The sequence below is a fragment of the Lonchura striata genome, chromosome 2 (assembly GCF_046129695.1).
Source record: "Lonchura striata isolate bLonStr1 chromosome 2, bLonStr1.mat, whole genome shotgun sequence".
Lineage (NCBI taxonomy): Eukaryota > Metazoa > Chordata > Aves > Passeriformes > Estrildidae > Lonchura > Lonchura striata.
In genome coordinates this window covers 82,601,204-82,628,269 of record NC_134604.1, presented here as the reverse complement: position 1 = coordinate 82,628,269, position 27,066 = coordinate 82,601,204, and the positions used below count along the sequence as shown (strand labels likewise).

Here is a 27,066-nt window from a genome sequence, read left to right as displayed (position 1 = left end):
CATACTGATGGATTACACAATGCACATGCACATATTCAATCCTACCTTCTAGGCTTGGAGTCTGGCAAAAATGGGAGCTGCTAACCACTACATAATGTTGATGTCAGTACTCCTGCAAAACTCAGATATTTTAATGAAAAAAGCTTATCCTTAATTTAAAACACAGCATAATATTGTTTTTATTTGTGCAGTTAGACTATTTTCTGCCTTAGAGTAAATCTAAAAATAACCTGATTAGGCACTGTTAAAAATGAAAAACAATAAACACACATCATTTTCTGAACTGGTGACAATGATTTGACATTTCACCTTTCCAGCTGGCAAGGTCCTACATTTGCTAAATAACATCTATGGACCTCTCCGAGGACAGTATAGGTCGATGACTACTGAATTCAAGTCAGCTGCACATAACCAGCTACCTTCTAAATCACACTATGTGTGTCACTACACTGTTATTATCCAGTCAATAACCAGTGCATACCCAGCAACTGAAGAAGAACCAGGATTTGGGGGCAGTGTATTTTCCATACACGTCCCTCAACAACACAGCTCAGCACAAGTGTCAAATACAAAACACAAAACTATTTTCTTCTGACTAAAGAAAAAGCAAGCCTACCATGGGCAGCATTATTAGGTATCCTGGCGTGTTTTGAGTTGGGTGACTTTTCCTGAGGAAAAGCAATGAAACGGAGTGCCCGGCTTAAGAGAGGGCAGCGGTACTTGAGCACCTGAGCGTTCATCTCCGCTATTAAAACCTGGCACCAGAGTTTAAGCGCTGTAGCCACCTATTCGGCGCTCCCTTCGGTTCGTAGGCAGGCTGCACGGCAGCGGTCAGGGCCGAGCAGCGCGAAGAAGTCCCACTCCTTCTTCATCTCGGCCGAGACTACGAGCCAGCCGCCGGCAGCGGCAGGCGGCCCCGCAGCGTCCCGCCGCCCCGCTGGCAGGCAGGCCCCGGGCGCGGCGGCCCGAGCGCGCTGGGCGGGGCGCGGCCGCGGGCGGCGCCGCCCTTGCCGCCTCAGGAGCGGCGGGGAGCGGCTGTGGGGCCGCGCGGGGTGTGTGCGCCTGGCTGTGAGCGTGTGTGTGTGTGTGCAGCGGGCAGCCATGCGGCGCTGGGGGCTCCTTCTCTTGCCGGCGCTCCTCGCCGGCCTGGGCTCCGTCACAGGTGAGGAGGGGTGGGGGGGCTGCAGCTCCGTGCGGGTCGGCGGAGCAGTCCCGGCAGGGAGCCGGGCGGGTCCCTGGCTGGCCGTGTCTCATGGACCGGGCAAACAGCGCTCTCCCTCTGCAGGCTTTTATTCCCCCCCGCCTTCCTCTTTCTTTTCATTTAACTCGCTGGAAAAGTATTCCTGAGCTTTCTGCCCGCCTTCCGCGCTGGAGCGGACTAAGCAGTCAGCTATCATCTGCGGAGAGTACGCGGTCTTCGCCCCGGTAGCGCCCTTGGTGCAGGCTGGTCCCCGAAGGGGGTTTCGGGTGTGGGGAGCTCGGCTGGAGCGCAGCTTCCATTTTAGGAAGGAAAGCGGAGTCACGGCAGTCCCAGGGCATCGGATAGTTACTCACCAGAAAGTCTGCCGTCACACGACAGCCTTTAAAAAGTAATTATGGCAAAACCGCACAGCGAAACACACTGGTGTATTTTCTGAGAAGCTTCTCGTTGCTTCAGTATGTATCGGTGACAATTCTCCTGAACCCTGATCGAAAAAAAGTCTGTATGCCCCTTGGTATTTGGTAAAAATAAGCAGTTTTGGGTGGAGAAAGTAGTAAAGCCTCCGGTACGAAGGTGTTTTTTCCAGGCAGAGGACTGCTGAACTGCAATATGCAGTCCAAACTGTCGTTTCCCATTCATATGATTGTTTTTAAGACATTTCTTTTTTCTTTTACTATGTTAATAAGCATACTTGTTGCTATGCCTAGGTTTGTTTTTATTTTTCAGGAACTTCATAAAAGAAACACCTTAAGTCTTAAATATCTACCTCTTCACTGTAAAAGAGAAGGAAAAATGCATGTTCTTAGTGTTGATTGGAAGCTGTAGATAGTGCACATGTGATGCCAGATAAGCAGTTTTGACAGCAAGGCTTGAATTCAGTTCGGCTGTGGCCCTGTTGTGGTCTTGATTTGCAGGGTGGAAAAGCTGAGCTCTTGGAAAAAAGTACAATTTTTTGGAAACCACCTTTAAAACTGGCAGATGATGCAGGCTACATTTATCCTCTTAGTACTTGTGTGGAGAATTTCCTCCTCTACTTCTGCAAGCAGCCCTCATGGTTGTGGACGGCAAGATCTTTGCTGTGATGCTCTTCACACGTGGAAGTATTTAGGGCCACTGAGAAACAGTGTCTTCCTATACTTCACCAAGAATTGTGGAGATGAAAAGAGATGTCTGGATTGTGCTTTACTGGAGGGGAGGTGCACAACTGTCTCTATGAGTTTTGTTTAGAATTCTGAGGAAAATTATACTACTACTAAAAACAATCTAAAAGATTGCTTTAGAAAGCTAGTGAACATATATGAGTAATGGTTAGCGTCAATAATGCAAACCGAGTAGATAGTTATAATTAGTTTGGACACTTTTTCCTTAAACAAAATATGTAAGAATTTTAGAACTGCAGAGAATGTCAGCCTGGAGAGGGTGGGGTCCTCCAGGGGAATTTCAGATTTGTGCTTAGGCTGTCTTAAATGACAAAAGCAAAACCTGAATTACGTGCTTTTGAAAAAGTTAGTTTCACTGTTGGTGAATTTACAGAACTTCTACAGAAAGTTAATCTTGCTTTATCAGCAATTCAGTCATGCAACTCTGTGGAGTTGACTGTTTTCACTGAGGGACTGCCTGCTTTCATGATTCAAGCAGAAGAATCTGTGCTCTGGACTGATAACTTGTTATGGGATCATCCATTTTAGGCACAGGAAATTTGTTAGTGTTAAATCAATATTCAACATATCAACAAGGATTTGAATGTCTTATTAGGCAAGGGTGAACTGTGTTATTTGAGCTTTCTTAGAGCTCACAGTTTTAACCTAGAAGCTGCTGTTTAAGTGTTGTCTCGTATGCCAAGTATGAACTCTGCCAGTCTGGCAAAACTGGAATTTAGATACCATTGGGGCTGTATCCATCAAAGGTTAAATGTAAGATTTTATATCACCAGTTTCTATAGGCAGTCTGACAACTTGCCCCTGCTGAGGACCAGGATCTCTATTTCTCTTCCTTTTTTTTTGGTCTGGTGCCCATCGAGGCCTGCACTGAGATCATTCAGCTTGGTAAATCAGCAAATGACTAATCTGCATTGAGTTTGCTGTGCTGAGTGTTCGGCCCGAGTTCCAGCCTGCACAAGGGAGTGGCAGGGCCTAGCATGGGAGAGTGGAAATGAGGTGGGGACAGGGAGGAAAGGACAATAGGCTTCCTGTTGTGGCTGGCTGTGAGGTAAGACCAACTTAGCCATCTAATACCTGCAAAATCATGAGGTTAGCCCTGTGTCTAACTTGAGGCATGTGGTTTTCAAAATACAATGCAAAAAAAAAAAAAACCAAGCATTAGGCAGAATGAGTTCTGTACAATGTGTATGAAGACCACAGCAGGTGAAGAATCAAACAAAATTAAAAAAGCCTTGCATGATACTCTACACATGAACTTGGTGATATTAGAGGTTTAAACCAAGCTCAGTGATTCTCTGTGATTCTGTGCATGATGAGCAGCAAGAAACAGCTGCATTCAGACACAAGGCTCAAAAGTCTCCCATATTCTACTGGAGAAAGATCAAAGCATTAAAAGCTGTCTGCTTACTGTGGGTCTGGAGTTTGGACTGGCATACATGGTTTAAGTGTCTGTTGCAGGAACTGGGAGGAACTTTTTGATTGAAGCACAATTGCCAAAAAGAACATTCAGAGGTGAGCAAAATACAGGCTGTAAAATGATGTACCCATGTTGTAAGATCAGTAGCCTAGGGTGAAGTGCAGGTGGAGATCCCTTCTTTCTAAGACCTGTGTAATTAGAGGGCCCTGAGCAAGGGAAGGAAACACTTGTGCTCCTGACTTCTTGCTGAGGCAAGTCAGTGTTGAAAGAGATGACTAGTTGGGTGGAAGATGGTGAAGTGGTCCTGTCTGTAATCCAGCAGATGGAGCTTTCAGCTGGGACAGAGAGGTGCTGCAGGGACTCCTGGAGACTGAGCTCTGCTTTGTGGGCTCTGGAGTTGTTTGCCTTTTAAATCTGACTTTTGAAAACCTAAACAAAGCCAATAAAAAGCCAACAAACCCCATAGTTTTCATTGGAAAAATTTCAGTAGCAGTGCTGGAATGCATACATGGCAGCATGAACTTTAAAAATGCAGCACTTGTTTCTCCATCTATTTTCTCTAATGTGAAATGGCTATTTTTTTTAATGTGGTATTATATAAAATGGCCACTGCACTATTATATCAAAATTATGTCACTGCAAGAATCCATAAGCTTTCCTTAAGCTGTAGCTCTTAGTTATAGTGATTTAACTTGGCAAGAGCTAAGTGTGACTCAGCCTACTGCCATCTAGCCGAGACCAATTTCAATATTTTCCTGATGTTACTTGGGTTCATATGATTGGGTTGCCTGTGCTTGAGACTCTTGCCTGCTTTAACTCTTGCCGTCTTGAACTTCCCACTGAAATGACCTTGCATTTCATCAGGTGTCAGCTATTTTAGAAGATGCAGTGATATTAGTAGCCACTGGTTAAGATCATTTTGATAGGAGCATACCAATTTTTTCTAGCCTTCTGCAAACTGCTTTTGCATGCTCTGGCACAGGAACCTGCTCTTTGGAGTCTAGTAAAAATGTTTTGAGAGAAAGTTATGAGCAAAACAGTCTCAACTCATGGGACTTTTACTTACATTTGCTGTCAGTTAAAGGCAAACTTCTAATCAGTGAGTTTGAGAATAGAGAGAAAAAAATTGATCCATCAAACCCTAAAGGCTCTCCCTCTTCCCTGCTTTAATTTTAAACCCAAACAACCCTACCCACTCTATATCATCATCCCTGGTTTTCACTGCAGGTTGTGTTCAGCCCGTCTTCTAATTCTTTGCTGGGGTAACATGCAGAGCCAGAAGGTTGTAATGAGCTTAATGGTGTCTTTCTGCTGCTGTTTCATGCTGATCTTCCTCTGCTCCTCTTTGCTTTTCAGTGTCCCACTCTCTATGAGGATCTCTTATGGTCCCTCAGGGCTATCACTGTTCTGAGTGGCCACACTCCCTCAGGGGTGTCTTTGCCACAGTACCTCCAGGAGCTCTCCTGTTGGCATGGAACCTCTACTGCCCAGAGCACATCTATAGCCACGTTCCCTCTGTAAGTCTCTCAAACCACAGGTTCCTGTGTCTCCTGTCTCTGCTGTCTGACTCTTTATGTCTGCTCCAGCAGGAATACTCTGTGCTCCTGAGACCGGTAGAAAGTTTGGTGGTGTTAGAGTTTAGGATCTTTCCTATTGCTTCTTTCTCTCATGGAATTTTGCTTTCTGTCACGAAGAAACCATGACTGATAATTAGGAGAGACGAAAGAAGTTTCCACAGCAAGGGTACAGCTTGCCACTCTTAGCTGGGGGATTTCTCTTGGAGGGCAGATATACCACGAGAATTGGGGTGGGGAAAAAGGGGGCTAGGATGGCTCCTAGCTCTCTTGCTCTCTTGACTTCGGAGGAGGATGGTGAGCTGCTGTCTGGTGGGGAGTCCAGCCCTGCCCTGTTTTCTCATGCCGTGGGTGAGCCTTTTCTCGTGAGAGCAGCCATTGAACTGGGACCTTATTGGCACCCTGCCTCACTGTAAAGAACCCTTGCCATCTGCTCGGGTGTCTCAGGGGGAAAAACTGATACACCAATCCTCTCTCCCCTTTCCTGGAGGGTGTGTCTCCCTGGCTGCATGCAGCAGCTGCTGCACAGCCCTGCTGCTTTCTGCTGCTGCCTCAGGCTTTTTCAATGCACTCTGACTCACACCCCCTGCCTGCTGGGACACCCCATGGCCCCTGCAACAGCTGCTGATTGACATGACTCCGGTCTTTGAGCCATTTATGGACTACATTACTGATTGTTCAGGAGGCTGTGTATATGTATTCTCAGGGCTGCTGGGGCTCCCAAGCATGTTCTAAGGCTAACAGAGGCCATTACTTCTGCAAATTCATGGCAGCCTCTTCAGCATATAACTTGTCATATGCTGGGGCATTTTATAGCCTGAGGAGTTCAGCGTTCATGCTGATTTGCTGGCTTCATATTAATCAGTTCAGGTTGGGGAAAGACAAAGATTACTTAGTACTGTTTTGAAGGTTTGTCCTCCAATCAGTATATAAGCAATACTGTGGAAAAATTCTCCAGAGGTGTTGCCTCAAACCTTTGTGGATGGTGCCATGGAAGATGGTAGGGCTGCATTTCTACCCCTTGCAACAGCAGTTCTGGATATATTGCACACCATTCCAGGTGAAGGTGGACCCAAAGCTAGTGTTTGAAAGGTTGCTTGGTATCATACAAGGTAGTTTTGGTTTATTTTTCATTTAAAAAGAATAATTTCTCTATATGCTTGTAAATTCTAGTCTGGGAAAGATTTCCCAGCTTGGTGCAGAAAATCTGTTGCTCCTTCCACAGGTACAGTTTTCACCTGTTGAAAATAAATGCAGTGATAGTCATCACAAATTCCTTTTAAACTGGTTTAGTCTCTACATTTGATGTGACTCTGATGCCCAGAACAATAAGATCCAGATTTTTTTACAAAGAATTCCAGATGTCATAAGGCATATTACTGTGAAAGTCCAAGAACTTACATCTTTGTGGTGTAAGGCCTGTTTACAGTAGTGTTTCTAAATACTGGACAATTTTTTTATATGTAGAACAATGCCTTCAAAATATATAGTTGACATGTCAAATGCAGGAGTAATTCAAACATGTTTTGGGAAAAAGATCATTTTGAAAGAACACATTTACATTTTAAGTCAGGTCTGATCACACAACATCATTGGCTGCATAAGAAATGCATTTGGTTTACTCCGTGCACATTTCAGTTACTTGTGAAGTGCCCACATGCTATAAACATCTAAAAAAGGCATCCTTAACAGTACTTGTAAAAGGAAGGCCTCTTGAGTGGAGCGATGTTTAGTTAAATGCAGATGTTAATTCTGCTCTACTTTTCTTATAGCTTGCTTCCTGTAAAACTCCCACTGGATCTCTTCTTGTTCACAAATGTTTCACAGGAAATGGTATCCATTTCTTGCTGTGAGTAAAGTATCCACAAAGCTCATTCTACTCTGAGCCTAAGAGTTTTAATCATGGTAAATTCAAACTTTTTTTTTAGGATAGCAGTCATTCTTTCATTGGTTAAAAGTTAAAATCAGTATACAAGTTAATCTTTCCATGAAATAGAAGTTCTTTTTGATTAAACACCCATCAAGGTGTTTAAAATCTGATTTTAATTATCAAACTGTCTTTGCATGCTTTTTTGCTTAACCATAGAGAAATGTTGCTTGTATATTTTCTGTTTGTGAAGAAATCTAGCATTCTGAGGATAACATAAAGTGAAAATTTTTGAAACACTGATATTTCCAGGAAAACAAGTTCAAGCAATATTGGTAGGATTACTTTTTTTATAACTGACACAAAAATATTGCACTCTAAATCTTCTGTTTCTGGAAAAAGTGCAGTTAGTGTTTAGACTTCTATTTTGTTCTCTGTGATTTGGAGGAGAAGAGTAAGCTGTGTGAAGAGGAGAGGGACTAGTGGTGATAGTAGCAGTAGTAGAAGTGAGATGTGAATCAAAAATGAGGCTGTTGTGTTGGGTAGTATACGGTGTTTATTAGAGCTGATGCTATTGTTGGACAAACCAGACAGCTCTAGAGTCACACAAGTCCTTGTTAAATTTAGAAACAAGAAATTTCAGGATACGCTTTGGGGGAGGGCTTGGAGAAGCCTATGCAGAAAGCTTTTAGATAAAGCTGTCTTTTTCTACATTTTATATCATTATATTTCAATCTGCTGATTCTTCCCTCATGTCCTGCTACCCATGCCTGTCTGTATTTTTTCTCTTTAACACCAGAAATGCCTTCCTGCCTACTATGTGATTCTCATTCCATCCTGGATTCCAGGACTCTTGCAATTGGATCGCAAATTCACTAGCTACTTTACCATCTATTCCCTGCTCTCTCCCTTTCTAAATGTTGCAAATGGTTATTGAGACATCTCTTATTCTTCTCCAAGCTGTTGCTGTTTGTCTAAGGCAGCAAGTTTGCAATCTGATTTACAATATTCTTGTCACCGTTCTCACAATAATTTTCAGCTTTCATTTTTTCTAATTTGTCCTTCTGGCTTTTCTTTGTATACTAAGCAGAGATGTGCATCTTTTTTCCCCAAAATTCAGGCAAAACTTGTGATTCTGAAGCTTGTGGCTTTAGTGAGCTGACAGCTCCTCTGCATCCAGATTTTCCACTCTCTCTCTCCTCCTTCCCTGTTGCTGTTGCTTCTACTCTTATCCCTTGGCATTGTCATTGTATCTTTGTCACTGGCTCCATTGCCAGTCCTATATTCTGGCACAGTTCCTTTAGTTTGCAGTTCTTACCTGTTCTGCATCCATTCCCATTGCTTTCCTGTGTTCTAGGAAATTATTAAATTTCTAATAAATGAGTAAAATTATAGTGTAAACTGAAATCTGGCATGTGTAATAGCAGCCCGCAAGTGATTAACACTGGAACATTAAATGTAATTTGGTTTTAGGAGGTGATGCAGAATCAAAGTGAAGATTAGGAAAATAATTCTTAGAGTGGCCATGGAAAATTCTTGTTAAAGGTTTTGTCTAAATATAACAGTAGTACTTTCACAAGATGCGTTTGAACTGGAAATGCTTACAGTTCCACTGTGAATGCATTCCAGCTGTTTTTCTGGGCTCATGAACATACTGAAACTAAGAACATAGTCTTAGTACAAAAGGGAAAACTTGAATTTTCCTCAAGTACTGAAGGATAGGAAGTTAAAAGGAAAATCTCTCAACCTTCTTTTAAATAAGAAGCAAACTTACATAATGTTTCTGGCTTTTCATGTATTTGTGCCAACTCCTATGATTCAAATCATTGCAAACACTAGTTTTCTCAACCCACACCTTCCCCACAGGAAACCCTCATCATAAAACCCAAAGTCTTCCTCTTTCTTTTAGCACAAGAGGTTGTTGCTCATTTCAAGTCTTTTTAGCTGTAACTGAACAAACCACAATTAAAATAGTCTGGAAAAACAAAGTCAATTTTTCTATTTCTGATTAGATTACAGATTTTGTTTGGACTTTACTATTAGTATACAAACTATATTGAATTGCTAAGAACTGTGTGGAGGAAGGTAAAAGAAACAAGCTATGAAATTGTCATCTTACAAGTATCAGCAGACATAGGAGTTCTGCTTACTATGAATCTTCATTTCAGTGTGCTGCTATAAAAATAAGTGTTAATCTGGCTCTGTAAGCATTGCAAATGTATATTTCAAATAAATTTTATTTTAAAGAAGGAATATATAAATGAAGATCCAAGTTCTATTAATTTGTTTGACATAAATTATAATTTAATTATAATTATAAATTGGCTTTTTAAAATTATAAATTTTCATTATAAATTAACTTTAAAAATATAATTTAACTTTTACTAATTATAATTTAATTTTTTTTCCTTAATCAGAATGAGGCTTATTTACCAGTCCAGCAGTTGAGGTTTTGGGACCAATGCTTTTGCCAATTATTATCCAGTGTCTGCCAGATCACACATTTTGGGTTCTTAGTCCTTCCTCATTTCTTGTGCTAAAACTTTACCATAATTCATCTAATGCTTATTGCCCTAATCTTTTGGTTCCTGCACCTTGCTGCTAAACTTTCTTTTTTTTCCTCTGAGTCCCCCACCACACCGGGATTACTTTTTCTTCCTTTTTTTCCTGTCCCAATCCAACAGAGATGCAGAGTGAGATGATGCAGACAAAACAAAATGCTGATGTTTCCTGGCTGTTTGTTGTGGAGTGAAACCTTTAATCTATCATCATACACACTTTATTGCTTATAAAGTGTTTTACTGATACGGGATGGGCAGGAAAAGCACACAGCCCTTGAAGTCATGCCCCAGACATCACACAATTGCCCTGATTACACTTCTCCCTTTCTCTGCACTAGACTGGGCAGGGTACTGAGTGTAGAAATGCACATAGAGGTTTGACTCCTTGTGATGTGGCCACTGTTTTGAGGTGCACGCTTCAGGCCAAGAGGCTTCATGAATGTCAGTCAGAAAGATTCTTTCAAGAACTGCTGAAGCTGTTGCTAGATGTAAGAGCAGAAAACCTCAAGGAATAACAAGAGACTTTGACACTGGAAGAGAGAGAGGTGCTGACATACTGGCTTTGACCTTTGGAGGATGTTGTGAAAATTTGCAACAGACACTTGTGGACTGAGGAGAAAGACTAGGATGCAAAATACAGAATTACAAGAGTAATGAGTGTGCATGAGGTATCCTAGCCAAACTGGGCCATCCTGAATGTGGTTTTACAGAGGGTTCTTGTAGCTTTCAAATGTTGAATATAACACAATTTGACTAGTCACTGACACCCACAGTATTGAATATTAATAATGGGAAAACTTTGGAAAGCACGTGTATTTCTTATTACTTTTCAACTAATCCAGACATTCTTGGAATCAGATTAACTTGATTTAATTATCTGGGATACCAGCCAATATGGGCAGGATTTCTAAGAGGTGTTAGAAAGCTGACATGTTGGTTGCCCTGGCATATATTTTATATCTAAGCTTCTAGGAAATGACTCAGTATTTAGAGGGCCAAGCTGTCCTTTGGTTTCTTTTACTTTAGCATAATCAATACGAAAGTGTCCAGTAAAATTCCACTACCACATTACATGGTAATGTAAAATGTGAACTAATATACATTAACAAAGTTAATACACTTTCATGCTACAAAAACTGATTGATATAATAGTTAGGGAAGGAAACTTACATAACAAGAATAAATGTGAGCCTTGTGGTCAGAATGCATCTGGTTATGGAAATTTAGGGTATGTATTTGCAAGCGTAGTATCTGCAAGATTTGTCAGCTTTGTGAAAGCTTAAAGTCCTGTCTGTTGAACAGCTTAAACTTTGAAGCTCTAGACTGCGAGCAACATGTACTTAAAGAATTTTGGTATCTTAGGCTTATAAAAAATGAACTACTGACATTTCTTATGCTAAGACAGAACTTCAAAAGTGTCTGAATGCAAAGCATGTGCACAGTGCCTTCTTGATCTTAGTGAGCTTTGAGAACAGGTTTTCTTAAGACTACTTCAGAGCTCCTGATCCAACCCCATGACCACAGAGGCAGTGGTGGAAATCGGAGAGGTTCTTGGCCCATTGTGAGCCTCCCTAGAGGAACAGAGATTACACTGAGACCTGGGAAGAGGGGCAGGGGTACTCCTTGCCTGCTCCAGGGCGTGAAGAACAGGGCTGGCTTTGCCCTGTTGATGCAAAAGAAGGCAGTGGTAGCAGTGGCTCTGGGTCTGGCCTTGATAACATGAAGTAACTTCATGTTTAATGCATAGAGTGCCTCAGCGTGGTTTAGGGGTTGCTATGGAAGGTGTTGGAGGAAGGTAGAAGATAGGGAGGAAGGTGCCATGACTGCTGCACGTGGATGTAGACAAGCCCATGTTCTGGCCGCCAGTTGTATGTTGCTTTAGTCCCTGAATTGACACAAAAGGTAACTTAGTAATAATTAAAATGCTCACTAATTTTAGTAGTGCATTTATGTTTGGTAAGGGCAAGTATTTAAGTGAAATAGCAATAAGCATAGTATATGACATTTGCAGTCTTCAGTTGTGGTCAGGCCCTCCTGAAATTACAGGTAAGAAAAAAATGAACAAAAGAATCAAATAAATACATCCAGTGATTTCTGATTGCTTGTTGTATTACATTTGCATTTTGCAAAATGCTTTTCTTCTCCTTCTACTTCCCATCCCTACCTCCAAAATTTGTCATTCTTGTCATGCTTCCATCACCCAAATATTCTTCTAGCAGCTCTTGTTAGTGTAGCTTGGGTTTCTGCTTTCAATCTGCAGGAGACAGAGCAGTGTATTTTAGTTCTCATTTATAAAAAAATTGCGGAGTGACTTACTTTAGTTTTAGTTCTATGACTTTGCAGCACAAGGAGTATAGCCCAGTGGCTAGGACTGGCCCATGTCACAGAATCATAGGCTGCTGAAGCTGGGGCCCTTTTAGTCTTACCGTCTGCTTCAGAAAGGTCAGCCACTGCAGGTTGCCCAGGACTGTGGTCAGCTGGGTTTTACTTATTTTGAACATGAGGAGGTGGTACTTCTCTGCCTTCTGCAGTGAAATGTGAATATGACTAATCTAATACTGTATCAGGAAGTACCTGAGAGCAGTGACAGTTCTTTGCAAAGGTCTTTGCACTCTGATTTGCTTCCTTGGATCTCTTGAATACCTTCTAGTTCTTCAGCTATTCAAAGCCTATGTTTGCTCCTTTTCTTTTACCTACTGTTCCCCCCCCAGCTAAGACAAACTATGTTTAACCAAGCATACCAAACCAAACTAGAGATGGTCTGGTGAAGATGTGTGGGGGAAATTCAGAACTCCTGGACAACTGACTAGTATGATTAAGAAGAAGCTGCTTATTGTTTACATTATGAACTTATTTATACATTCTAACTCTACTACCCATGCTGATCACACATTTTTTATTGGTGCCTTTGCTTGTCCACGTGTTTTGCATGCACTTCTCAGAATATGTGATTGGTTACAGCCCAGGTGGCTCACAGCTCTCTGGTATCTCCTTCTTGTGGTCTTGGAATTAGGTTTCTCAGCTTCTTCTTCCTTATTTTAGTACAGTTTATGTCTTAGTAACCTTGATGAATTCCAGAGAACCCTGAGAAAATTCTGATAAGAGCAGTTACAAGCGAAATGGCTGGTGCACACTGTTGTCTAAGTGGTTCAGATGCATTGCTACAGATCTGTCTCTTGAGATCCAGGTATTTGAGATACAGATGTAAAAGGAAAATAGTGTAGACAATTCTGAAGTATTCTTCAATCTGCTCACTCCCCTAGGACTAAGAAATACCTGTTGTTCTTCATATGCAATGCAATATCTGCTTTATTTGTAAATATCCTTATTTAGACTAAGCAAATGCTTGTAAGCTTAGTTTCTCTGGGTGTTTCTTAAGTCTGCAGGGAGTGCAGCATATTCTTGCTGACTTTTCCTTCTTGGACCCTGATAGTACCCTGTTCTAGTTTTGTAGCTTTATTTGTTGTTTTCTAATTACTTTTTTCCTGGAACCAGCTGAATCATAACTGAGCTCTTCTCCTTTTAGACTAAACTATCACTGAATTTCTACTTTTGTTGGACCCACTCATACTGAAAGTGGAGTGAGTACATTTATAAAAGCAACTGCTTTAAAGACATAGGAAGGTTTGTCATAAACAGTGGAGAAATACCTTTTCTCGGTGGGAAAGCTGACTTCCAGCACCTTAGAGGGCAGATTATTTTAATGAGTTCCATGAGCTAAATTTTTATACTTTTTGCTATCTTATGTCAAAAAAGTAATGTGTATGAGAAGCCTGATAGTCTTGCTGCATGCTTGGAAAGAAAATTTTGCATTCAGAATAATAATTCTAGTCAATAAAGCATGATTATGTTTTTCTTTCATTGACTCACAATTTTATTTATTCCTGTCAGAGCATTTTTTACATGAGCTTGGCAGTCAGCAATCTGATCATAAATTATTTCTCTGTGAAGCTCATGTGCAAAATCCCTTAAAATAGCAATATCACTGGAAGCACACCCTTTTACAAAGGTTTCCTCCTCTTGAGGGAAGCTGCTGCGGCTGAAGCCATTCTGAGTTCCTGGACTGAGTTTTATGCTGGCAGTGGGAAACTCTTCATATAGCCTCTTTTCTTCTCCAGGTAGAATTTCAGCTGCACTAAAGCATAAAGCTGAGCGTATGTGCTTGTTTTTCCATCTGTCTGGAAAGAAACAGGCATGAAATATGCACAAACATGTGTAACATATACACAGACCAGTGTAATGTTCATTGTGTTAGTGCTATACCTTAGCACTAACAGATGGTGTTACCAGTTGGTTATGGTCCCTCTTCTGGGTGCTACTCTGGTAGAGTGTTTTGAGAAGTGCATATTTTCAGCAAATTCCTCTGCCTGCCCTCTTGGAGTTAGACTACCAAATTCTGATCAGGTCCTGTCCTAGGCATACATCCCAGAGGACTCTAGCCTGAGAGATGTATGTGCTTGAGAACACAAGCAAACTAGAATTCAGGTTTGAGGAACAGCTATGCAAATAGCTGTTAAAATTCCTTAGGAGTGCTTTGACCTTTTTTTGCCTGTTAATACAGAGGTCTCTTGGTGTAGTCCAAGCAAAAGAGTAACTTCAGAAGTAACTGGCATTTGTGTCTTAGCACCTGCTAACTTTACAGGGGTTTGTAAAATTATATTGCGAATTGATGTAGACTTCAGATAAATGACCTGCAAATATTTTACATTCTGTGAAGTACTTTCTAGTAATCTAACAGAGCTGTGGTCTCCACTTGAAATAAGGAATACAAAGTATATCTTCTTGCTTTCTATTCAAGATCTATACCTACTATTTTATTCAGGAGATTTTAAATGCGCTTTGCTCATGCACCACAATAAAGCCATCAGTCACCTCTGTTTCCATGAAAGGGCTTGTCAGAGACCAGGTAGGTTTGTTTCCTTACTTGGCTGTGAGCAAGGTGGTTTTAGTTCAAGTGTTACAGTATGGGAATCACTTCTTAGACTTCAGATTTCAGTTTCTGCTGTACCAGTTTAGTTGGCCAGAGTGCACTTTTTGTTTTTTATTCCATTGCAGTTGCTTCTCTATTACAAAAAAAAAACCCAACATTATTAATGCAGTTATCTGAGAAGGAAAGGGATTTCAATTTTTTCAATTTTTACCTCAGTTACAGCAAAAGATGTCACCAGGTATATAAGCATTCATCATTCCTGATATTAGACTCATATCTTGTCTTAACTTGGTCTGTCATGTAAGTGAAAGGTAAATTCTGCCTCTAGTTTGATTTTGATATTTGTTGTTATTCCTCTCTTCAGATTTTGCAGTAGCTGGTTCTGATGCTGCTTTGGTGGTTACATTTTTAGAGGAAAAGTCAGACATACAGTGCTTTATGCAAATACCTCCTGAATTAAGGTAGTTTCTGTTCGGAAATAACAACTGCTCTGGCTGGCTTGAGCCTCAGTAGGTAGAAAAAGTCATCCAGCTTCTGTGGGGCTGAAGCAGTATATTTAAATGTCTTTTTCTTGAATAGTTGATAGCTACATTCACGCCTTTTTCTTATTCCATGCTTCAGTGAAAGTAGGGATGGTGAACAATTAGAAACACCCCAAGCAGTTCTTAGAAAAAAAAAATTAGAAACACCCCAAGCATTTATGTTACAAGCCTCTGCTGCTGAGATCACACCACTACATTTGTGCTGTGAAATCAGTTTGTGTCATTTCTGTCTTGAGTTGGTGTGTTTGCAGTTGGCTGGGTAAGCAGCAGTACCTGTAGCAGCTGATTTGATGCAGCAAGAAACAGTATTCTTTTTCCTAAGGACTGAAAATATAATCTAATCTCCCTGTAGTGGAGACCCCATGGTTGTGCCAGCTGAATTTAGCTGTGTTTTAGGAAGTTGAAAAACTGTTCAAGATCAAATGCTAATATCTTAACCACCTCCATACTGCTAACCCTAGTTAGAGGGAAAGGGTTTGGGTTAGGTTAAGGGTTAGAGGGAAAGGGTTAGGGTTAAACCCATGACAATTAATTTTTAATGCCAAGATATTAACTCCATTACATAATAGCTTTCATAATGACCTTTGTGCTCCAAGGCTTTTCTTCACACCTGAACCTTGTATTGGAGCTGTCCTCCAGCTTATTTTGTGGTTCAGTGGAAGGTTGGGAAAGAATATGCTGTGGATGGCACTAAGGAAACATGCAATAGCAGTGGCAAGAATAAAGTGCATTGTTGGCTGCAGGAATGTATGTTCCAAGCCTTCAGGTAATTTCTATAGAGCAAATTTTTAGTGTGGTTCCTTTTTTTTTCTGAAAAGATGTATGGATAGTGACCTGGAGAAATAGAAAGAATGTCTGTCTTCAGCCCTGATTCAAAATATTTTCTAGACTGACTCGGGAAGCAGAAAACATACCTCATGATTGATCACAGACATGTTTATGACTTTATTAAATGTTGTGTTTGAGTAAGAAAAAGCAGTGTCTTTATAGTTTTTTATCTTCTACAGGCCAAGATGACTTCTCTTTAGATGAAGCACTTTTGGAAGGTAGGTAGGAAAATTGTGGCTGCTCTTTGTACTTGTTGATTTCTACGTATTACTGCCTGACCAAGCATGACAACTTTGCCACATATGGTTGGTTTAAACCTCAGTGAAATAATTCAGCCATGTGTTTGTCAAGATGTTGACCACATAGAACTCAAATTCGTCTTTTGAAGACTTAAAGATTTCTCTTAGAGGTGAAATTGATTTATAGATTTATTGCTGTATAGATTTGATTTTGTGCATTTTGATGTATAGACATGTACTTAGATTTGTCCTTTGTCCTTCATGTGTCTTCTGAATAGTGTGTTAAATAGTACTTGACTATTATTAGTATTTATTTATTAGTTATTTATATTTATTAGTATGTTTATAGTTATTTGATTATTGCTTATTATTTGTATTTATAATTTATTAGTATTTATTGATTTATTTGAATTAGTATTTAATTATTTTTCCCTAACCATACCTGACAGAAAATACAAAGAAGCCTCCTGTAACTCAGAAGACACCATCATCAGGTGCAGGTGAGATCTAATTGGCTTGTAATGCCTTTTACTGTAAAACCAAGTGTAGTACACCTACCAATTTGAGATCCTGAATCTTTCAATTTAGTGGCACACAGGGTTGTGATATTTCTATAAAAGAAAGCAGTTCCCTAACAGCAGAAGGATTTCTTCATTTTGGAATCTGCTCTCAGAAATGTGTTTTGTGATTTCACAAGCTTTAAAACCCTGTGAAAATGCCTTCCCTTGATTTTCAGTCTATATGTTTGGAGCTTGCTTACCTTGAGCAGGCTCTCAACAGGTCCCATCATCTCCAAAAGCAGCAAGTCACTTGGCACATAATCCTGGTAACTTTTTAGGGCTTTTCTGTGAGTGGCTTCACTGATGAGTGAGCATGTCTTTCATTTGTAGAGAAAAGGTTGTGAGGTCCATTTTATTTGAAAAGTAGTCTAAGAGTAATTTTTGCATTACATTTAAAACTTCCCTTCTTTCTTTGTAGATGATTTTGATTTGTCTGAGGCGCTTGATTTTGGTAAGTATCTTATTTTCCTGGGTACAGCTCAAATGTACCTGGTGCAATGTCTATCCATCCTTTATGACCTAAGTATAATAAGGCACTGGGTTGATTAAGGTAGCAGACTGTCAATAAAAATAATTTCAGTCTAGTTATGTTTGTTAATCTTAAGGATCTGGATCAATAAAATTGTAGGAATTTCAATAATTTTTTAGCCAGCTTCTACTTGTTTTGTTGCTGTTTTTTCACTAGATGGCACTAACTCCATAAACTTACTTACAGAAGTAAATGCTAATTCCAAAGTAATCTCTCCCATTTCAGGAAGTATTTTTAGTAGTACAAGGAAAGATTAATCTGTTTAAAATAATTAGAAGGAAAGTATTCTTTCTAATGTGAAGGTTGTGACAAAACTGTACACAGATAATTTCTAAGAGCTCTTATTTTCCTATTTTATGGCAAGCCAAATGAAATGTCATTGTGTGGACCTAGTCTAGTTCTATTCTCTGTACTTTTTTCTCTATTTTTCAAGTGAGGTACCAGGCTTTGTATTCGGTTAAAACCTGATAATTTCAAAAGAGAAAACAACCGAGTAATTGATACCTGGTAGAAAAATTTAAAGCAGATGTGCAAACTAAAATGCTGAATAAGAGTTAATGAGTTTTTCTGTGTAGGTTCCATCCTAGCAAGGATCTGACGTGCTGGTCAATGTAGCAGGAAAGCCCTTATTGGCATTAAAACAGTATTTAGCTAAGACAACCAAGGAAATACAGCATTAGCTAATTAAAGGAAAATTACATGGTCAAGTTTTGATATAATATTTTAGGTCAGATCATCTTTCAAGGTTACTCCATACTCTGCTTCTGGTTTCTTCACAAGAGTAATTTTGCTCAATTTATTCTAACTTATTTGTCTACAGGTGATCCCATGCCACATCCTTCTGCAAATCCTAGAGACACTGGTAAGACTGATCTGACAGGTATTTCTGAACAGTACAAAAGTATTTGTTAATCTCTCCTAGTCCCTTTGAACATTACTGTATTATAGTCTGGTTTTGTTATCTTAACATTTTCTCTTTTTCTTCTTTTTTTTTTTTTTTTTTTTTTTTTTTTTTTTTTTTTTTTTCCTAAATCTCTCTTCTGTGATTAGATAACCCCAAGCAAGATCAACCTAAAGGCTCTGGTAAGGCTTCTAGCACAAACTCCTGGTTTTACTGTCCCAGTTACACTTCTAATAATTGATCCTTGTTAATTGCCTGCTATGTATGTCAGGTGTGGCATACATCAAACACTGAAGATTGAGAAAAGGTTGTCTTGGAAATAAGCTTTGCACCAGTCTTGAAATTCTGTAAGAAACCTGTTGAGTCACTTTCTCTTAAAAATAGGATGATGTGAGGAAGAGGCAGCATAGGACAGTGTGTGTGTGTGCTTGGGGCAATGCTGTTCTTGGCTGCCTGTGGCGAAGCACCCAGGTATTGAATTGAGTTATTTCTTCTTTACAAACTGAATCCCTTCGAGTTATGCTCAAAAGTAAGTAGCAATTGCCTATGATCTTTATTCTTAAAGGATCCAAATTAAAGGGAAAGCTCCAAGTTAAAGGGTCTCTTCTTTTTTTTAACTTTATTTAAAGGCCCCATTAAGAAATACAACTATTTGTATTTGAAAGATAGGTTTAAAATACATGTCCTTTTCTGCCTCTTCTGCTTTAGAGGTCCTTTCTCTTTGCCTAACCCAGAATAAAACAGATTTAGAAGGATGCAGGTGTGATGATGCCATTAATCACAAACATGGTGGTAAAGAGCCCTGGAATGCAAGCCTCAGTTCTTATTCTTTCACCTGATTTGCAGGAGAGACTTGAATTTGATTCTTCCATGCCTCAGTTCAGTGCTTTTGGCACCCAACTAAAACATCCTCTGATGCCATACTTTTAGTTTTTCTGCCTGAAAAACTGATTTGCATTGTGCAAACTAGATATTCACTTGGCAGCAGAGGGAAGGAGAAGTTGCCATGAGGAAGACAGGAAGGCTCCATGAGGAAGGGTTCATTGGAAATGGAGAGGGACGACTTCAATGTCCTGCGATAAATCAGAGAAGGGGATTACATTTGGACTATTTGAGACTTAGAGACCCAACTCTGAAGAGTCATTCACAGTTGCAGCCTTGAAGTAAATGGTCCTTTTCTGTCCGCATTGTTTCTTTGCTGTCCCAGGACAGTGAGATTTGGACTATAAGAGTTAAGCAGCTTATAGGGCTCCTTGCTTGCTTGACCTGATTTGTGCAGTACTACCTGCTCTTGGACACTGACTTCTCTCAGTTGTTCAGGAAGTCCAGAGAAAGGAGTGCTGCAGTCAAACTCTGTAGTGCTGAGCTGAATGAGTGCTTAGCATTGTGAGGGCTTTTAGAAGGTTAAATGTTCTGGCTCTGGTACTGAGCCTAAAACCACCACAAACTTAGTTCAATGGTCTTGAGAAAATTTCCATCTTATTATATACCTTGGTGTGTTTTATTCACTGAACATGAAATGTGGTAATGTCCTTTGCATTATTTTATAGACAAATTTGATGATTCAGATCTATGGGATGGCAGTTCCCCAAGAGGAGGAAGTGATGGCAGTGGCAGCAATGGTAAGATAGCAGGTTGTGCTTCCTATAGTTTCTATGCCTACCTGAGCTTTTAATTAAAGCTTGCTCACAAGCTGGTTAGACACTGTAATTGTAATGCATTTGGTTCTGGTATCTGAAACTTAAGAACATACTTTCAAGTTCAAAAGTAATGTGTTCTGTCTCTATCAAAAAAAAAGCCCCACATGTTTAAGGGGCTGGTCTAGAGCAAAAATTTTCAGTGATTTTTGACTCGTATGCTAAGAACAATGGCTTCTAAAACTGAAATGTGAATGCGTTACTTACTTAAAAATTCACCATGAATATAGTTTTTAAGGTCATCCAAGTTCTATTTTGGATCTTTTATGACATACTCTTAGTTTCTTTTAGTTCTTGTAGGTAGGAAGCTTCAGAGTGGGCTAGAAGAGGATCCACCTTATGTTCTCAAAGATTTCCTTTGTCCCACAGGATGAACTGATATTTACACTTCCAAGTGATCCTTAGTCTTCTACTTCTTTAGTGGTGGTAGTGAGGCAGGTGAGAGGTGAGGAGGTGAGAAGTTGTGGATGCTCCATCCGTGGAAGTGTTCAAACCAGGTTGGATGGAAGTCTGAGCAACCTGGTTTAGTGGAAGGTGGCCCTGCCTATGGCAGCGGGTTTGAAGCTCAGTGATCTCTAAGGTCCCTTCACCACCATATGATTCTGTACTCTGAGCAGTATAAAACCATTTTCTAGCTTACCAAATTTCTTTGGTAAATTGCTATATCTAATTAGTGTGTTACTGCAATTTCACTATTTCCAAATCAGAATTAGTTTAAGTATCTTGATGGGGTTTGGGATGTGCTAATGGTTACTGACTTCTTTGGAGAGTTGTCCTGGATGGAGACTACTGATGCCACTTTTTTGGGTAGCTTCCTCCTTTTAAGGTTCCTTTGGGGCAGTACTTAAAAATTGGAAGGGGCAAAAAACATCTGTGGAGACTTGTGCGGTGGTTTCATCTGCATGGGTTCCTGCCCCAGTGGTACGAGTTGCACAGTGACAAATAGAGTTAGTATTTATAGAATTTCTGGATTGCTTGTGAAGAGAATTACAAAGGTATTTTGTAGATGAGGCTGGGATTTTAGGAAAAGATTGTTGGTTCTATAGAAATACAGCTGAATGTTACTCTGAAATTATATGTGTTCTCTGTGGTGGTCCACAGGGTCATTAAACCAGATTTCACAAATTTTATTAGCTGATCACTCAAGGCTGCAGTTCATCACCACACTGAGCCATGCTTTGAAAACAGAAAGTTTCAGGGCAGTTTAGCACTGTATGGTCATAATAGATGGGTTTTAATTTTGCATAATTAATTGACAAAATGTTTTTCAATTATGATATGAGTGTTCTTTAGACATACAAAATGTAAACTCTCCATTCACTTTTACAGAACGGAAGGGTCCAACTCCAAAAACTGGCCAAGATGAGGAGGGTAAATGCATGAATGTGTGTATGATGGTTTTAGATGTATGAAGTTTGTTTTCTTGGGGTTTCTGTTTGCTAATCTTCTGCTAGAATGGTCACTACTGGGAGTGGGTTACAATTAAAAAGCTTTTGTGCAGTCTGGAATTCTTACTTCTAAGTTTTGCTTCCATAGTGCTTTAACATTTCTGTCTTACAAATTATTCCTAAGTGTTAAGGTCTTAGAGATGCTGGTGCAATGATTGCATGCAAAGTAGATATGGCTATGAAAGAGTTGCTTTTTTAATTAGTGGAACTTAAAACAGTCATGCGTAAGTTCTTTAACAGTGGGCATTGCTAAGAAATCAATGGTTATAAAATGGAAGGATTCACTTTTCATTGTGCACAGAGTTGATTTTTACAATTACATGTAATTTCAGTGTAATGTTTCTTGGAAGTATTCACAGTGTTTACTTTGAGACAGTAGTTTGATGTGGCTTTCGGTTCTGAAAAATGTTTATAAACATCTCTGGTTTTTTTCAGCTTCTCAGGGAGCAATAGCTGGAATTATAAGTGCTGTAGGTGCTACAGTAGTTGCATCGGTAGCTAGTTTCATTGCTTACCAGAAGAAGAAACTCTGTTTCAAGCAAAGCGGTAAGAGCTCCAAATTAGTTTTGTTTCCTACTGTCTTAAGAGAGGCATTTTTGTATTTATATGTGGACTATAAATTGATCCTATGCACAAGGTAGTTGTAATAACCCAGTGAAGTTAGGTTTACAGGGAGTAACCTTTCCCACTAGTCATCTAAGACTGATGAATTCCTTGTCCACAAACTTATTTTTCTGGCTAAAAATAAGCAGGAGAGACTGCAAAAAATACTTTTTAAGGAGAATCAAGTGAAGGTTGGGATTAGAGATTTTTCATGCCGAAAAATACTTCGTACTTTCTAATTTTTTTAATTTTGCCTTTGTGTCTTCATAAGATGCTTGCCTACTCTACTAGTTTTATAACAACTTAGTCCAATATTCCACTCCAAATTATTCTTTTGCAGTTATCTATTGCTTGCTTCGTTTCCACCTAAATAAGATATAACTTGGATCAGAGAATTTTGGGAGTACTGTGGATGATAGGATGGTTGGTTTTGTCTTTCTGACTTAGTGAAGGGATAGAGCAATAATTCAGCCAGGCACTACTGTTTTATAATTTGGGAAGTTTGGAAACCGCAAAACATCTCTACCATGTACGTGAAAATTAATGTGCAGACAAAACAGGGCAACTCAAGTACTTTATCAGTAGCCCATTTTTTTCACTGCTGTTTCTTCTCTCAAATTATCTCTATTTATCAAGAAAATATAAGAAAATTTGAATGCTAAATATCTGGGTTTTTCCCAGCAGATGAAGAGAATGTGAATATGGATAGCCACAGAGGAGCACAATCTGAGCCACCTGGTAAGATAAGAATCTAGATGGAAGATCAGCTCTTCACTGGGGATCCTATTAAATGCACTTTATTGACAGCTAACATACTGGAGAAAATGAATTGTACTGTTATGTTAAAAAAAATGACAGTTTTTGCAGAATATGAGCTAATGTTGTGCCTTGGTAGCCAAGAAGGCCAGTGCTGATATTACTATCAGCAATAGTGTGGCCACCAGGACCAGGGCTGTGATTGTCCCCTTGTACTTGGCTCTGCTGAAGCCACACCTCAAGTGCAGTCCAGTTCTGGGCCTCTTACTCCAATGAAGATATTGAGGTGCTGCAGCATGTCCAAGAAGGGTAATTGATATGGGGAAGAGTCTGTAGTGTTATAAGGAGTGACTGGGGGAGTTGGAGAGGTTTAGCCTGGAGAGAAAAAAAAGACTCAGGTCATCTTTTAACTCTCTGCAGCCACCTGAAAGGAGGTTGTAGCCAGGTATGTGTCAGTCACTTCTCCTAGGTAACAAGTGATAGGACAAGAGGAAATGGCCTCAAAACTTTGCCAGAGGAGGTTTAGATGGGATATTTGGAAAAATTACTTCATGAAAAGGTTTGTCAAGCATTAGAACAGGCTGCTCAGAAGCTCCTCAGGAAAGCAGAGGAATTGTCATTTGTGGAGGAATTTAGAAGATACATAGGCATGGCACACAGGGACATAGTTTAGTGGTGGACTTTGCAATCCTAGGGTAAGAGTTAAAGTGGATGATCTAAAATAATTTCCAACATAAATGGTTCTCTGAGTCTATGGTTTTACCATCTCAACAAAGTTAGAACTGAATCAAGCATTCAGTTCTGACAGTATGGCCCCTTTTCTCGAGTTTTTTTATTAAACAGATTGGTTTATTGTCTTGAGAATGCATTGAAATGTAGGAGCTTAGAGAAAGTGAAGAATTGAATTTTCTCTGCAAAAATATAATTAAAGGCAATTGTGAAAACACAGGCCTGCTCCATCAGTGTGATGAATAACTGCAGTTGGAAGTTTATTAGTGTATATTTTTTCTGATTAGAATCTGAAATGTTTTCTAATTATAAACTGATACAGAACTCTGCAAGAATATATATTAAAAATTTTGTGAGATTTGGACAGAGATAAAATCACAGTGGAGGCAAAGAGGACTAAACTCACTAGCATGGAATTAAAGCATTCTCTGTTGTGAACGGAGAATATTCTTATATGAAAGAACCATCACATAATTAATCTTTCTACAGAGGTGAGAGCTATGGAAGGATCTCTTTTAAAGCAACAAACACTGAGAACCTCATCTTCCATGTATGGTTGTATAGGGGATTTGGCTGATGGAGCAGATGATAAGCTCCAGGAATCCATGGATAGAACTGGAGGAAGTGGTATAGGTGAAAACTTGGTCTTCTAGCCTTTGTGACTGGTCAACAAAGGAAGAAGCAACTGTAACCTCATGCTGAAGTTGACTGGTTTTGAAATACTGAGTACTAAAATCTCAAAGCGGTATATATTTCCAGTATGTTCTTCTGTGAGTTTAATCTTAAACCTGCAGAACTATTTCTGGGTTTTTAATAATTAAATAATTGTGCCTTATTTCTCTCAGGTATTTAATCAGTTTGTTACATCTGGTTCATTATCTTCTTTATGATAGTTTAAGCTATTAAATACATGAAACTCTCAAGTACAAAACATTTTCTTGTGATTGGCTATAAGGACTGAATAGACTCAGTTATCCCCAATTCAGCTGTGCATTAGGAAAGCAAGTAGTATCATTCAAAGTCCTCTACCAAAGGCAGTTAAAATACAAGCTGTAGTTGGGTTATGCTAAATTTCTGGCCAAGATTCACCACAACTCAAAAGTGAAATCCATCAGATGATGCACACCTTATTTTAACCAGTAAAGTCACACTTGGGATATTATCAGATGTGCTTACTTATACCTACATATTGATGTCATATTATGTCCTAGATTTCATGCTTCTGTTACATTTTGCAGACAGACATGATCATGTGTTGAGCTCAGAGACTAGGCAGCCATGGTCATCATGGTGCTGCTCCTGATCTTACTTCTGGGACTCAGAAGATGTTAGGTCTGCCTCTGGCGATAGATACACCTAGATGGCTTCCAGTAAGAAGCAGTCTCTTCATTAAGCCAGGTCAAATGGCATAGCAGAATAGGTCTGTGTTGTTAAAATGTTATGTAAACCTATCTTTGACTTCCTGAACTTAAGAGCTTACTTTCAGTAGCTTTCTTTTTGTACAAACAGCCTGTTTGCATCTGCAAGAACTGCAAGCCTGAACTGAGTGCTGGATTAACACTGCAAGTGTAGATAGCTACCCTGTCTGTAGTAGGATGTGGTTACTTGAGTGAGAAATCTGGAGTGTAATATCCCTTGCTATGCAGCCTGTTGGCTTCAGAGAATCAAGTCTCTGCTTTCCTAAACTTATCACACAGTGTCAAACATCTCCTGAAAGTTGTTGACTGCATAAACTGTTACATAGTAATGTATAACGTACGTTGTGTGCTAAGTGCATAGTATGCTAAGTGCATAGTGCACTGTGCTTACTGCACTAATCTTGTTTTTCACTTTTTAGTTCAGCGCACACTTCTGGAGAACTAAAAGAAAGAGTGGTGAAGAACAGATCTTTGGAACTGGATAAGCAACCTGCATTCTGCCAATTAAAAAAAAAAAAAGAAACAAAAAAAGCATAATAAACAGCAGAGCCTGAAGTTTCATGAGAAAACAGCTCTTGTTTGAAACACCTCTGAGACTGTGACTTAGACCTGAGTACTTCTGTATGGTTAGCCCTGTGAAGCATTGTTGCACACCAACACATGGCCTTAATGACAGGAGTGTAGATGTATGTTGTGCCTTTACATTCTTTCCTTGACTCCTCTGACATATAGGTGTGTCTCAAGTGCATTGTGTTTAACTTTTCCTTACCTCTCCAAAACCAATATGCAGTTATGGTTTTTGTTATGTTAATGCTCTCAGGCAGTATAAACATTTTTGAAAATAACCTGGACTCAGTGAGTGGACCAACCAACCAACTAACTTGGTGTATGTTGTGGGCACCTGAAAGCAAATGGCTCACTGTGTATGGATGGTGGATCTGGGTATGGGTGCTGCTGATCCAATCTATGTAGCTGCCTGGGCCAGCTGCCATGGAAGAGATGCTTGTGCTTGAGCATTCAGGAGACAAAAATTTTGGTTTGTTTTTAGTTTTTTTTCATTTTATCTGTCTGGTACAGATTGAGAAAACCCAAAATTAATGCACGCCTTAAGTCTTCATCCTTTCTGGTTCTTCCTGCTTAGCAAGTACTGAGCTGGTCAGTTGTGGAAAAGCCTGTTTTGCAGATCAGAAACATAATTTGACTTAGCATTTCTGGTGACATGGATGTTTGGCATCACCTAAACAGTTGTGGATGAAATACCTGGGAGTGGGGATTAACATCTTAAGACTTCTATAGCCAAAAGCTTAAGTGAAAATAGTGTTGAATTCAGAAGGTTTATCATACATGTGTAAGGGACAGAAACAGTACCACATTTCCAGACTGCGAACAGCAAGACTGACCAGAACATGGCATCCACTGAACAGTAGAAATAGCAAACATGTGAGAAGTGCTTTTGGACTTGTGAAGGATTCCCCCTAGGGTGATCACCTCTGGTTGCATCCTCCTCTGAAAGCACTTGTGACCTGTGCTGTGACTTGAAATCTACAGGAAGGTTTCAAGGACCCATGGAAACATGGAAAACTACAACTCATAAGAGCTAAAGGACTAAATCTGGAATAACAGCTAGTTCTGTCAGGAAGGAATGGTCTGACCAGTTTTGTTGGTCTTCATTCTAGTTGCTTTAAATTTCCATGCAGTTTACCATATGTATCTTATTAATGGGCTTCAGCCACCTGACGAAGTTCTACAGGAAGATGACATTTCATGGAACATCTTAGAATTTAGAAATGAATAAATTTGGATATTAAGGCTGTAAATATGTCTGTACATTGAAATATGAATTTATGCCAAGGATAATTCATTTAAGAATTTCTTGTACATGTTTCTTAGCTTGCAACAAAGCTTTACACAAATTCTAGTATTTTCTTATGGAATTAATTTGTAAGTCTTTTTGCCCCATGTCTGCTTTTAGTATAAAAGCGCTAAAGCCTTTAAGTGTGTTTGAGAGTGCAAAAGTGATTCTTACATAAACATTTGATTTATGTAAATACAAAGGAAAAAAATGTACTGCTTGTCTTCATGAATAAACAGATCTATCTATGCCAA

At 39.6% G+C, this 27,066-nt stretch overlaps 1 protein-coding gene across 2 annotated transcripts; it reads left to right on the top strand.

Moving 5' to 3' along the window:
* Positions 1-1,005: 1,005 nt before the first annotated feature.
* CD99 (CD99 molecule (Xg blood group)) lies at positions 1,006-27,066 on the top strand. 2 transcript variants are annotated; one of them, XM_021546613.3, is made up of 11 exons: positions 1,006-1,162; positions 16,260-16,298; positions 16,769-16,819; positions 17,298-17,330; positions 18,229-18,270; positions 18,459-18,491; positions 19,860-19,931; positions 21,336-21,377; positions 21,890-22,000; positions 22,742-22,795; positions 25,380-27,066. In XM_021546613.3, exons 1-11 carry the CDS (start codon positions 1,102-1,104, stop codon positions 25,403-25,405), a joined length of 564 nt encoding a protein of 187 aa, XP_021402288.1. In that variant the 5' UTR covers positions 1,006-1,101; the 3' UTR covers positions 25,406-27,066. The 2 variants fall into 2 exon arrangements, with proteins under 2 accessions (XP_021402288.1, XP_021402287.1); XM_021546612.3 differs by having other exon boundaries at positions 22,739-22,795.

Excerpts from the sequence above, each read along its gene's own strand:
- CD99 (XM_021546612.3), top strand. The coding sequence starts at position 1,102 with ATGCGGCGCTGGGGGCTCCTTCTCTTGCCGGCGCTCCTCGCCGGCCTG. Across the intron at positions 16,820-17,297 it reads GACACCATCATCAGGTGCAG|ATGATTTTGATTTGTCTGAG; the intron begins GTGAGATCTAAT and ends CTTTCTTTGTAG. Across the intron at positions 21,378-21,889 it reads AACTGGCCAAGATGAGGAGG|CTTCTCAGGGAGCAATAGCT; the intron begins GTAAATGCATGA and ends GGTTTTTTTCAG.